At 40.7% G+C, this 13,125-nt stretch overlaps 1 protein-coding gene across 1 annotated transcript in view; it reads left to right on the top strand.

Annotated features, from left to right (window-relative positions):
- Positions 1–5,227: 5,227 nt before the first annotated feature.
- myo18b (myosin XVIIIB) overlaps positions 5,228–13,125 on the top strand; it is a 39,601-nt gene continuing 31,703 nt past the window's right edge. The window contains exons 1-9 of the mRNA XM_080476555.1: positions 5,228–5,431; positions 7,927–8,120; positions 9,002–9,154; positions 10,554–10,928; positions 11,248–11,311; positions 11,560–11,672; positions 11,909–12,076; positions 12,765–12,975; positions 13,060–13,125. The exon at positions 13,060–13,125 is cut by the window's right edge and continues 77 nt beyond it. Coding sequence (XP_080332681.1) covers positions 8,082–8,120; positions 9,002–9,154; positions 10,554–10,928; positions 11,248–11,311; positions 11,560–11,672; positions 11,909–12,076; positions 12,765–12,975; positions 13,060–13,125 — 1,189 coding nt within the window. The 5' untranslated portion in view covers positions 5,228–5,431; positions 7,927–8,081. The remainder of the gene's footprint in view (positions 5,432–7,926; positions 8,121–9,001; positions 9,155–10,553; positions 10,929–11,247; positions 11,312–11,559; positions 11,673–11,908; positions 12,077–12,764; positions 12,976–13,059) is intronic.

The following is a 13,125-nucleotide window of genomic DNA, read 5'->3' as shown; positions in this document are numbered from 1 at the left end:
GACGAACTCCAGTTTCAGTCGTGTTTACTGTTTATAGACGAGCCTAGCATGCTAACTTAAGTAGCGACACGTAAGTATACTACATCGATATTCATATGATTGTAGCAAATTATTTTCTTCTGCTTTACTTTTAGTAAAACAAGACAGATACTATATATTCTCTTTTCATATTTAGTTTTTTTAATTCTCTTCATAGAGCTGCATAAATTAAATGATGAATGTTACTGAGCTATTTTAAAAAAGTTTTTTGTAAAAGTTTTTCTATAGGCGAGCTCGGGTAATGGAGGTAAACGAAACGTGAAAAGTTCAAATAAAATAAAAGTCGTTTAGTTTGAACCTTTATTTTTTTACTTTTTAACTTACAATTTATTTTTAACACTAAAAATCAGAAAATTTGAAATGTATCACTCTTGTTACTATATACTATTACTATATACTATTGTTACTATATACTATTATTACTATATACTATCGTTTGAGATCTCCACGAGAGGGAAATGTGAAAACCGGTGTGTGTAAATATATTTATATGTATATATCTGTGTATATATAGACAAACAATGTATTATTATTAAGGTATAAGCTGTTTTAACAGTTTTCATATATATTTTTCACAGTACAATCATATTTTACCGTGAGCTTTAGACAGGCTACATTTTTATTCCCAAACATTTTCCTTAATATCAAGTTAAAACAAACTTTCAAGGTTAATTTTGGAAGTTTTAAAATCATTCCCAATCATTTTAATATATTTTCTTTTTCAAACTTTTTTTGCAACTTTTATACACGGCAAATAATCGCAGCTCCAATATGAGATGTTAAGACTAGATTTAAGAAGAAAATTAATTAAAACTAGTGAAATGATCCATCATACAGAAAGTAAATATCACTTCATTCAGAATAAAGATTTTAAATCTAGATTTTAGATTATGCTGTAAAATATAAACGTTTTGCTAAATAATTACCAGTGTACTCTGTGTAGTTCAAATTATCCGTAAAGTAAAACTTTAATTATTTCTGAGTCATAATTTGTATAAAATGGATAAACCTGTGGAAAATTGCTAAATTGCTCCTTTCCAGGTTCCATCGTGGTAAATATTGTTAATTTAACGTGAAACTTTCACATTTTGTACGATGGATTATTTAAGGTGGAATATCTGGATTTAAGGTGGAATTAGTGGAGCTTCAGATTCCAAATCTTCCGGTGGTGATTTTATCGAGTTTTAGGAATTTTTTTTTTCCAGGTGATGTTTTGAATCCTGAGAGGAAACCGAACGTTCTGGAGGAACTTCATCAAACGTCGCGACAAACCTCCCGAGGTAACGTACGCCAATAAAGTATCTGCCCTCTGGATCAATAAAATGTGAATTTTATTATTTTGAAAAAATAACTAGTTCAGTGTAAATTTGCTAAATATGGTAGTTTGGTTATTTATTAAGTCACTTATCTGGGATTTTGGTTATTGGCGAGTTTACCAACTCTCTCACTAAAGTGATCAGCATTTAATATGTAAATATTTGTGTGTCTGAGAGAAAATGAGCAGAAAGAGACGAAGCAATTGAGGCAAATCATCATAAAATGTCCAAGAAATCACAAAGTGTCGGCAGAGAACTTCGACAAACTACAAATACATGAACGGTCTGGAAACAAAACCTTGAGAAAAATGACAGATTGACTCCAAATCACCAGAAAATGAACCAAGAAAAGCTGAACTTGTTCCCCGACCGGGAAGAATCACAATAAGTTGATCAAAACCACGAAAATAATGTTGAAATGATCTTGTAGAGCCGCATTGTGTAATAACAGTGCAATATATAATGTAATACATTTTTAACTCGTAATCTGCATTTTTAATAAACGTTGCATTGTAATAACTTGTTACATATTGCAACACTTATTACACAATCCTTTTCTTTTTTTTTTTTTAAATGTAATAATTTGGTGTATTATGTAATAAATCATCAAAAATGATGTCTTAATGAGAAAAGCCATCATCCCATCAGAATAACATTAAGCTTTCCAGATTAACTCGGATTTTTCTTTTTTTAACTCGTAGGATGTTTTATTGCCTCGGTCGAAATCAAAAGTAACTGTAATCATTATAGTGGAGAATTTGTTCACCAGCCAGAAACTAAAGCTTATTAATTATTACTGACACTAACATTATGGCTGCACTGAAATTCTGCAATACATAAACACATGTAATCTGCATTATTTATGTCATTATTATAGACGATACAAAGCAGAAAAACACAAACGCTTCTTACATTATTACATATTGCACTGTTATTACATAATGCAGCTCTACACATCTGCATTTTGTAATAATTGGTTGCAAAACATAACTAGTTATTACAAAATGTGGCGTTATTACATATTGAGTTGAACATTTATGACCTCATTCCGTAATGCGGTGCCACGGACCTTAAAATGAGGACTAACGGATGAAAACGGCTTCAGGATGAGTGAAAAGTGACGTTAAGACTCGAAATGACCTCAAAGAAAAACAACACGAGATGGAAAAATCTGCATTTTCTGAGCCAAAACGACTTCAAACAGAAAACTAAGTCGTCAGAAAATGAGCAGTAACTTTCCCAAGACGACCACAAAGTGTCCCAACAGAACCAGAATTGGTCCACAGAGACCAGGAGACAAGATGAGCAGAATCTCCAAACAAAAATTAGAGAAAAATGACAGATTGAGTCCAAACGGCCTAAAAAAAAAATTTTACCAAAAAAACTACAAAATGGACACGGTCGACAAATTACCAACAAGTCAACCAAGATGACTACAAAGAATGTCAAAATGTCCACAGAGACACAAATGAATTAATAATAAAGATCCAGAACTGCCGTGGAAATGACCAGGAATAACTCGTATATGATCAAAATGTACCAGGATCATAAAAATACTTCAGAACTGTCCAAAGACAACAAATGTCTCTGAAATGTCTTAAAAGAGAATCAAGTAGTTTAAATGTCCAGAGACCAAATCAAACCACCTTAAAGAGACAAAATGACCATGAAGAGATTAAACCTGAAAGATACTGTCAATGAGCAGAAAACATCCCAAGAAGTAAGAAATGAGCAAGGAGACAAACTAAAATACTAAAATCTTTTTCTCATGAAGACAGAAATAAACACAAAATGTCCCAAACGTCTCCAAGAACTCAAGACAAATGTCGGATCTGCTCGCCGGGACAAGGAAGGACCAGGAAGTCTCACAAGCTCAGAATGAATCTGCTGGAAGTCAACAAACACAAACATGATGACAAATACACAAACATCACAAATATACAAACATGATCACAAATACAAAAAGCAACTCGATGAACAAAACAATTAACTAGTAAAAGACAAATCAATTAACTGGAGATACAGAAAGACCCACAAAAGAAACACTATTCCTGTGCAAAGAGACAAAAAGTGTCAGAGACTTAACACAGAGACAGAAAATGTTTCACAAATTTCAACACAATAAGACACAAAATAAACACAATGAGACACTAAATAAACACAAAAACACACAATAAACACAATAAGACACAAAATAAACACAAAAACACACAATAAGACACTAAATAAACACAATAAGACAAAATAAACACAAAAACACACAATGAGACACTAAATAAACACAAAAACACACAAAATAAACACAAAAACACAATAAGACACTAAATAAACACAAAAAGACATAAAGTAAATGACAGTGAATCAAATAAAGAATGAACATTAAGTTAAATATCAGACGTTCCAACAGGTGAAACAGAAACGCAGGAAGAGTGAAGAGTGACTCAGGAGTGATCTTCTGTCACGACGAACAACAAATCTTTTATTACGGAAACTTTTATTTTCTCTCAGTGATTCAGACCAGAGGGAAACTTCCTCCCCTCCCCTCCCCCCTCCTCTTCCTCCTCCCTCCTCTTCCTCCCCCCTCAGCTGCAGCTGTCTTTCACAGCAGACAGCTGACACACTGCAGGTCTGCACACACACACACGCACGCACACACACACGCACGCACACACACGCACGCACACACACACACACACACACACACACACACTCACACACACACACACACACGATGCTGACCGTTTTGCTCCCGGACATTTTATCTTTTTCTTTAATTTCTTTATATTATTATTTTTTATTAATTTTACATGATTTAAAAATAAAGTGACACTTGAAGAAATAATAGATGTTTTTTATGAAATACATTTTGGTTCTTAATATTCTTGTTAACCTTAAATGTTTAGTTTTTCAGATTCATTCCTGAGTTTTTTACTTGATGGTTTTAATTCTTCAGTTTTCCTAAAAAAGACGGATCATTTGTCACGTTTTTCACTTTAGTTTCCTTCTTTTTAATCTGTGATTTATTTAATGTTTAGTACTGAAGTTTACACTCATTTGTTTCACTTCACTTCCACTGGTTGTCAAGGACTTTCTAAACTCTCATTTTGGACCGTTCACGATTGTTCCTGATTTATCCTGATTTATCCTGATTTTCCTTAACCCTAACCCTGATTGATTGTCCCTAATTGTTTCACACTGTTCCTGACTTTTTCCGACTGTTCCTGATTGTTTCTGACAATCCCAGATTGTCCTTGATTGTTCCGGATTGTTTCCGTCTGTTCCTGATTGTTTCCGACGGTTTCAGATTGTTTCCGACATTTCCAGATTGTCCTTGATTGTTCCTGATTGTTTCCATCTGTTCCTGATTGTTTCCGACGGTTCCAGATTGTCCTTGATTGTTCCTGATTGTTTCCGTTTGTTCCTGATTGTTTCTGACTGTTCCAGATTGTTTCTGGCTGTTCCTCACTGACCCTGGCTCTTCCTGATTGTTCCTAATGGATCCGAATTGTCCTTGATTGTTTCTGACTGTTCCTGATTATCCTTAATTTATCCTGATTGTTCCTGATTGTCCCCGATTGCTTCTGATTGTGTCCGACTGTTCCTCACTGTCCCTGACTGTTCCTGATTGTTCTTGTTTATTTTCTGGTTGTTCAGAAAGATTGTTTACAAAATGTAGTGTGTGTGTGTGTGTGTGTGTGTGTGTGTGTGTGTGTGTGTGTGTGTGTGTGTGTGTGTGTGTGTGTGTGTGTGTGTGTGTGTGTGTGTGTGTGTGTGTGTGTGTAGTCCTTCCTGTTGCCCCCGGTCCTCACACCTCTTCAGGATCAGCCGGCTTTCCAAACAGGGTCGTCTCCCAACAACTGCCCTGCGCCTGCAGATATTTATAGAGGAACCTATCTCAGTGAGAGTGTGTGTGAATGTGTGTGTGTGTGAGTGTGGGTGAGTGTGTGTGTCTATTTCTGACTGTGGGCCGCAGTGGGTCAGTGTGTGTCGGTCTGTGGTGTGTTTGTGTGACGGTGGGACTTCGATCAGGATTTTTCTTTCTGGATCTTTCAGTCGATTCTGCTGTTTTAGTGGAGGTATGAGAACTGTGTGTGTGTGTGTGTGTGTGTGTGTGTGTGTGTGTGTGTGTGTGTGTGTGTGTGTGTGTGTGTGTGTGTGTGTGTGTGTGTGTGTGTGTGTGCTGGGATTGGGCTCGGTGAGGTTTGACTTTGGCGTCAGACTGAATTTGATCCTTTTGTCAGAAACTTTTCTCCTCCTGACAGAATGTAAAGGAAAGAAAATACTCAAGTGGAGTACTCTCTTTAGTTAAGTAAAGTACAGATACTCGTGTAAAAAAAGTAAAAGTAGTGATTCAACTTACGTCACTAAAAGTACTGATTTAACCTCTATACTTGAGTAAAAGTACTAATTCAATTTATATACATGATTAAAAGTACTGATTTATCTTCTATACTACAGTAAAAGTACTAATTTAACTTCAATATTCCAGTAAAAAAAACTAATTTAACATCTATACTTTATTAAAAGTAATAATCTGACTTCCATACTCAAGTAAAAGTATTAATTCTATTTATATACTTCAGTAAAAGTATCAATTTATCTTCGATTCTTGAGTAAAAGTATTGATTCAACTTCTGTAATTGAGTTAAAGTATTATTTTAACTTAAATATTTGATTAAAAGAATTGATTTATCTTCTATACTTGAGTAAAAGTACTAATCTGACTTCCATACTCGAGTGAAAGTACTAATTCAATTCATATATTTGAGTAAAAATACTGATTTCACTTCTATACTTGAGAAAAAGTACTAATATAACTTCCGTGTTTGAGTAAAAAGTATTTTCACTTCTATGCTTGAGTAAAAAGTAAAGCAATTCTCAGTTTTATTTCAGTAAATGTATTAATTCAACTTCGTTTCTTGAGTTCTGAAACAAAAGTACAGCCTCAGAAATGTACTTGAGTACAAAGTCAAAATGGCACAAACTCAGTTTGAAACTCTTTGAGTCCAATCTTTATTGTTGTAATCTGATTACTTCTGCAGCTTCAGTGTGAATAAAAGTTACTTTCACCGTAAGTGAGAATCGTCTGCATAGAGACTTCACAACCTGAGCGACTAAGACTCAAGTACACAAACCTGAAATATCTACTCAAGTACAGTAACCAAGTATAAATACTCAGTTACTTGCTTCCTCTGTGTGAAAGAAACTTTCAAGAACGTTTACGTTTTTTAACAACGATGAGATTCACGTTGGAAAATACTTTTAAGTAATTGTGATGATGTTTAATAACAATAATAAATTGTAGTATTTAATACTTTTTACAGAAACAGGAGATATCTATTTTAACAGAATTAATTTCAAAATGTGAAAGTTTGGCCAACAAGTCTAAATTCACTGAGTGAGTCAGTGAGTGAGTGAGTCAGTTAGTGAGTTAGTGAGTGAGTGAGTGAGTCAGTGAGTGAGTCAGTCAGTTAGTGAGTCAGTGAGTGAGTCAGTTAGTGAGTGAGTCAGTGAGTCAGTCAGTGATTCAGGTAGTCAGTCAATGAGTCAGTGAGTGATCAGTGAGTGAGGTAATGAGTGAGTGAGTGAGTGAGTGAGTGAGTGAGTGAGTGAGTGAGGTAATGAGTGGGTTAATGAGTCAGTCAGTGAGCGAGTCTATGAGTGAGGTAATGAGTGAGTCAGTCAGTGAGGTAATGAGTGAGTCAGTGAGTGAGTGAGTCAGTTAGTGAGTTAGTGAGTGAGTGAGTCAGTGAGTGAGCCAGTTAGTGAGTGAGTCAGTGAGTCAGTCAGTGATTCAGGTAGTCAGTCAATGAGTCAGTGAGTGATCAGTGAGTGAGGTAATGAGTGAGTGAGTGAGTGAGTGAGTGAGTGAGTGAGTGAGTGAGTGAGTGAGTGAGTGAGTGAGTGAGTGAGTGAGTGAGTGAGTGAGTGAGGTAATGAGTGAGTCAGTGAGTGAGTCAGTGAGTGAGTCTATGAGTGAGGTAATGAGTGAGTCAGTCAGTGAGGTAATGAGTGACTCTATGAGTGAGGTAATGAGTGAGTCAGTCAGTGAGGTAATGAGTGAGTCGGTGAGTGAGTCTATGAGTGAGTAAATTTGGAGAAAGTGAGTCACTGGCGTGTTTGTTTGATTTTGTATCCTTGCTTATGTTTGTGTTTGTTTACGTGTTTTTCTTTATGATTGTGGTTTTGTTTGTTCTTATATCTGTTTGTTTGTTTGTTTGTTTGTTTTCGTGTCCGTTTCTGTTTTCGTTTGTGTTTATAAGTGTGTTCATGTTTACCTTGTATTTATATTTGTTTATGTTTGCTTTGACGTCTGTGTTTTTTTGTTTTTGTGTCTGTTTGATAACTTCGGTACTTGCATGTGTTTGTTTTAGTATCTGTTTATGTTTACGTTTGCTCTCATGTTGATCTTTGTTTTTATGTTTACGTTTGCTCTCATGTTGATCTTTGTTTTTATGTTTACGTTTTGCTGTTATTTATTTGTGTTCCACTTTGTTTTGCGGTCATTTCCGTGTTTGTGTTCTTGTTTACATCACATCCTGGTATCTCACCGTGTTCTCTCTGTTGTCAGGTGTTTCTCTCACACTCACACTCACACACACACTCACACACACTAACACACACACACACACACACACTCACTGCTACTGTCACATCTGGCCGGCACCTGTGTGACATCACGACCCTCCGTCACTTCCTCCTCAAGCCCCGCCCCCTCCCTGAGCCATGGCGCTGTCGTCACGATTAAAACTGTGGGAACAGAAGGTGCAGCGCCGACCCGTGTGTGTGTGTGTGTGTGTGTGTGTGTGTGTGTGTGTGTGTGTGTGTGTGTGTGTGTGTGTGTGTGTGTGTGTGTGTGTGTGTGTGTGTGTGTGTGTGTGTGAAGATCAGGTTTCTTTTGAGGCTTTTTCTCAACCGGTGAAGCTCAAACCAGCTGCTTCAACTCGTTTAACAAATAATTATAAAATAAACTTGATTTGAACTTCAGGAACAAACCATCAGGACAGTAAATCCTTCTGACTCTCCAACAAATCCTGCGTTTGTCAGGTTAAACCCTTTAATAACCAGTAATATGGTGACATTTTATCTTTCATTCCGATAATAAATTGTAGTATTTAATACTTTTTGCAGAAACAGCAAATATCTATTTTAACAGGATTCATTTAAAAATGTGAAAGTTTGACCAACAAGTGTAAATACACACTGTGAGTGAGGTAGTGAGTATTGATATTTTTTCACTATGACTGGCACTTTATTTATGCTTTGTAACTGTTACCGCTACTTTATTGATACCTTTTCACTCCTACTTATACTTTTTCACCATTACTGCTACTTTATTGATACTTTTTAACTGTTACTGCTACTTTACTGATATTTCTTAACCATTACTGCTACTTTATTGATACTTTTTAACTGTTACTGCTACTTTACTGATATTTCTTAACCATTACTGCTACTTTGATCTGATTGACAGTTTCTAGTGTGAACACTCACGCCAACTCGCAGTCTCTTGTTAATAATATTACTTGAAACAAACGTAGTACAAAAACTTGGACTGACAGTGTTGTGATCAGGTTTGTACTGCAGTGTGAGCAGCAGCTCCATGTTCAGTCCTGGGATGTGATTTCTGGTTTGTGGATCCACAGATCAAGGAGGAGAAAACCCCGGTGGCCGCCGCCGCCGTCGTCGTCCCGCCGCCGCCGCTCTCAGCCCTGCCGGGCGGCTTCCTGAAGCAGCTGGTCCGAGACTCAGAGAAGGAGACCAAACACAAAGAGCCCGAGGTCAAAGAGGAGCGAGTGGTGAGAACCCCCGGAAACACTTCCTGTTTATCCAGTCAGAGCTCAGTGTACTACTTCTGTACTACTCATAAATCATATTACTTGCACGTCTGGAGAATTACTTCAAGGCGACTGTTGGTGCTCATGTGTCAGGTGGTTCCACTGGGTGGCGCTGTGTGTAGAAGGGGCGGTGTCCTGTCCCGGTCAGGGCCGGTTGTGACCGCCGTTATCGTCGCTTCTTAATTTGAAAGGTTTTGCGGATTCACTGGAAGAGCCGCTCGTCGTAAATCTTTTATGGATCCCATAAAGGATTTCTGTTGGAGGAAGAACTGGTTGTGTGTTGAACCTCACCCAGCGATGGCAGTGGAACCAGGAGGCGGAGAACCGAAGTGGGGTCGGTGTTTCCTCGTTGGCCGGGACGCGACTGGCTGCTTCAACGCTACCCATTAGCCACAAGCTAATTAGCCTTTAGCCACCACCGGCTAAGGAGACATGACTTCCTCTTTCGGTCTGGACCAATGAACGAGCCGCGTTGCTTCTTCACTTCCTCTCTGGTCAGTGTTGGTTTTCGGGCAACTGCGCCCCCAAACCAGCAGCCGGTGTAACTGCACGACGTTTTCCAGGCGGTTTGATCCGCAGCGTGATCGCAAACCGAACCAAGTGAAGGTGTGAAAATTCTCAGGTTTGCTGTGACAATCGAGTATTGGGCCCCGTTTACACGGTACCAGTGTTCTGATCCACTGTATCTGCAAAGTTTTTAATCTCGCCTCCCAAAGATTCTTTCAGGGTCTCTGTTCCCTCCTGCAGAGCCTGATGGAGGCTCCTGAGCCTGTTACTGCACATCTCTCTCCCTCCATTCCCGTTGAAAATACTTCCTTCTGCTCAATTGCCTGTAAACAAACATGGCCGACCCGTAGTGGTATTACTCACGGTCGTATTTTATCGTCCAGATCAGTAGTTTAATAGTTGAGACTTTCCCTGATAGCATCCGAGTCCTCATCAGTCCATACCAATTTCGGGTTCTCTCCTTGATCTCAGAGTTACATAGAAGTTCTCCTTCTAAATTTCTATGTACTCCGTGTCTTCTTATGTGTTTTTGGTGAGTCACAGCGCCCCTAAAGGCCTGGCATATGTACTACATGCCCCAAAGACTCGTGTTGAGCCGAGTTCATGGTGACGTGTGGACGGAACTTTCTTTGAGAACGCCGGGAAGAATGTTTTTGCTCATGTGGGCGGAGCCTAAAGCCTGCACTTTGTGACCAGAAGACTTCGGGTTGCTGATACCAATCCATGGAATCAATTCGACATTAAAGGGGGCGGAGCTTTGAAAACTCCTGCTCCTCTACTACCAAAGAATCTCAGAATTCCGAGTTCCTCAAACAGATTCGTTCTTCTTCTTCTTCTTTCTCTCCGTCGTCAGCCGAGCAAACTGAGCGACAACCTGGTGCAGCAGTTCCTCCTCCCCGACCAGACTCCGCCCATCCTGGAGGCCGAGATGGCTCTGCGAGCCGAGCAGCTGATGACCGGCGGCGGCGAGGAAGGGCGCGGCGGCTCGGCGCCGTCGGACGGCGGCAGGTCGTCGTCTCAGCGCCTCATTGTGTCGCCCGAGTCCGACAGGCAGAAGGTACAGGAGATCCTGAAGGAGGAGGAGAAGAGGAAGGTGGACAGGAAGAACAAGAAGATTGTGAAGGAGGAGAAGAAGAAGGAGAAGAATGAGGAGGAGAACATGGAGCAGAGGCTGGAGCCGGAGGGGAGGCAGGCGGACGCCACAGTGAGGGAGCAGCAGAGGAAGGAGGTGAAGACGCCACACACCAGCAACACGGTCCAAACCATTACACTTCTACTGATCCACAGCCAGTAACACGGACCAAACCATTACACTTCTACTGATCCACAGTCAGTAACACGGTCCAAACCATTACACTTCTACTGATCCACAGTCAGTAACACGGACCAAACCATTACACTTCCACTGATCCACAGTCAGTAACAGTTCTAACAGGTTGGTACTGGTGTGTCAGTGGCAGCAGTTCGGCCTCGGGGGGATTTAAAACGTCTCGTTCATCTTGTGTGTTTGTTTTTAATGAAAATGTTTTTTCCTCCGTCGCTTTCAGGTGAGAGACGTTTGGTACGAAGCTGGAACCGTGTGGTACGTCCACAAGGACGGTTACACACTGGGTGAGGTCACACACACACACACACACACACACACACACACACACACACACACACACACACACACACACACACAGTGGATTTAGATATTAATCCACACAGTCTGCGTCCATGTGATAATATAAATATTTACAGTTGCCTCCACTGACCTTTGACCTCGTCTGTAACAGACACAGATCACAGATTATGACCGAAGCTCGGTGTTTGTTTGTTTGTTTGTTTGTTTGTTTGTTTGTTTGTTTTGTTTTCAGCCACTCAGCTGAAGCCTGATGAAGGAACCCCCGAGCTGCCGGCCGGCTGCGTGAGGGTCCGCCTGCAGAGCGACGGCTCGCTGCACGACGTCATGGAGTACCAGGTGGAGAAGGTGAGTACCCGGCCCGCAGTACTCCTAAAATACTCCCACGATACTCCAGTAGTACTCCAGTAAAACCCTAACCCTAACCCGACTCAGGAAATAAGACAAATAAGGAGATTGTGTGTGTGTGTGTGTGTGTGTGTGTGTGTGTGTGTGTGTGTGTGTGTGTGTGTGTGTGTGTGTGTGTGTGTGTGTGTGTGTGTGTGTGTGTGTGTGTGTGTGTGTGTGTGTGCGTGTGTGTCCAGGTGAACCCGTCTGACTCGGACCTGTGTGACGACCTGAGCGAGCTGCAGAGCGTGAACGAGAGCGGCGTGCTGCACACGCTGAGCTGCCGGGCCAGAGCCAACCTGCCGCTGACGCACGCCGGACCCAACCTGGTCAACCTCTGGCCTCCGATCCTGACCAATAGCAAGGCAGGACACACCGCAACGTCTTCATCGCCTCGTCATCATCATCATCCTCACTGGATCCTTCGCACTTCATCTTGATGCGACACGTCGCCATTATCAGCTGTCACAAATAGTCCCGTATGAACGGAAGCTCCGTTTGCACGACAACGTTTCAAGTAAAAAACGCATCGTTTTTGTTTGTTTTCGCTTTGAAAACGAAAAAACATAGTATGGAAATGAACCCACTGAGTTCCCCCCCGTTTCCATGGAGATGGAATCGGAGCACTTTCAAAAAGTTGCATTCTGCCCGTTTCTACGGAGACTGATTCAATGCCCCCCCCCCCCCCGTTTCCATGGAGACAGATTTAGCGTTTTGAAAATGTTGCATTTTCAGTGTCTCTCCGTAACGTTGTCGTGTAAACGAAGACCAAAAATGCAATAAGAGTTTTCGGTTTTCATAAATTTAAGTCATTTTGTACATATTCTGTACTTTTCTAACCAATTTGCAGAATTATTAGAAAACAATTTTTTTTATGAAATGTTCAAATATTTAAAAAATGTCCTTACTGAGTAAATTAGAGGTTCCATAACATTAAAACACAAGAGAGAGAAAAATCTCTCGCTAATTAACTAAAAGAGAAACTTAAAACTGTTTTATTTGTTCATGTAGTCGAGATGAATGAACGATTTTTGTTTTTGTTTGCTGCGTCAGACTCCGAAGTCCCGGCGGGGGGAGTCGGTGTGGGACGCCCCCCCTGCTCTGGAGGCGCTGGTGAAGCGGGTCTACGTCTCCACGGTGGGCGGCCGCCGCGACCACAGCGTGTGCGCGGTGGGCCGCAGCGGCACGGGCAAGACCACCGCCTGCCAGGCCTTCACCCGCACGCTGCTCAAAGTGGCGGGAACGGCCGGCGACAACATCGGCGGTGAGAACGACAGGAAACGACACTGTCAAAATAAAACGAAATCTACATTCTGTAGTTTTTTTTAAACTGAACTTCCTCCGCCAGCGGAGCGAGTTCAGGCCATGTTCACCGTCCTGCGCTCCTTCGGCTGCGTCGCCTCGCCGCACAGCG

Source organism: Lipophrys pholis (genome assembly GCF_963383615.2).
Source record: "Lipophrys pholis genome assembly, chromosome: 12".
Classification (NCBI taxonomy): Eukaryota; Metazoa; Chordata; class Actinopteri; order Blenniiformes; family Blenniidae; genus Lipophrys; species Lipophrys pholis.
Note: the sequence above shows the minus strand (reverse complement) of the source record. Positions and strands in the feature narration are given on the sequence as shown.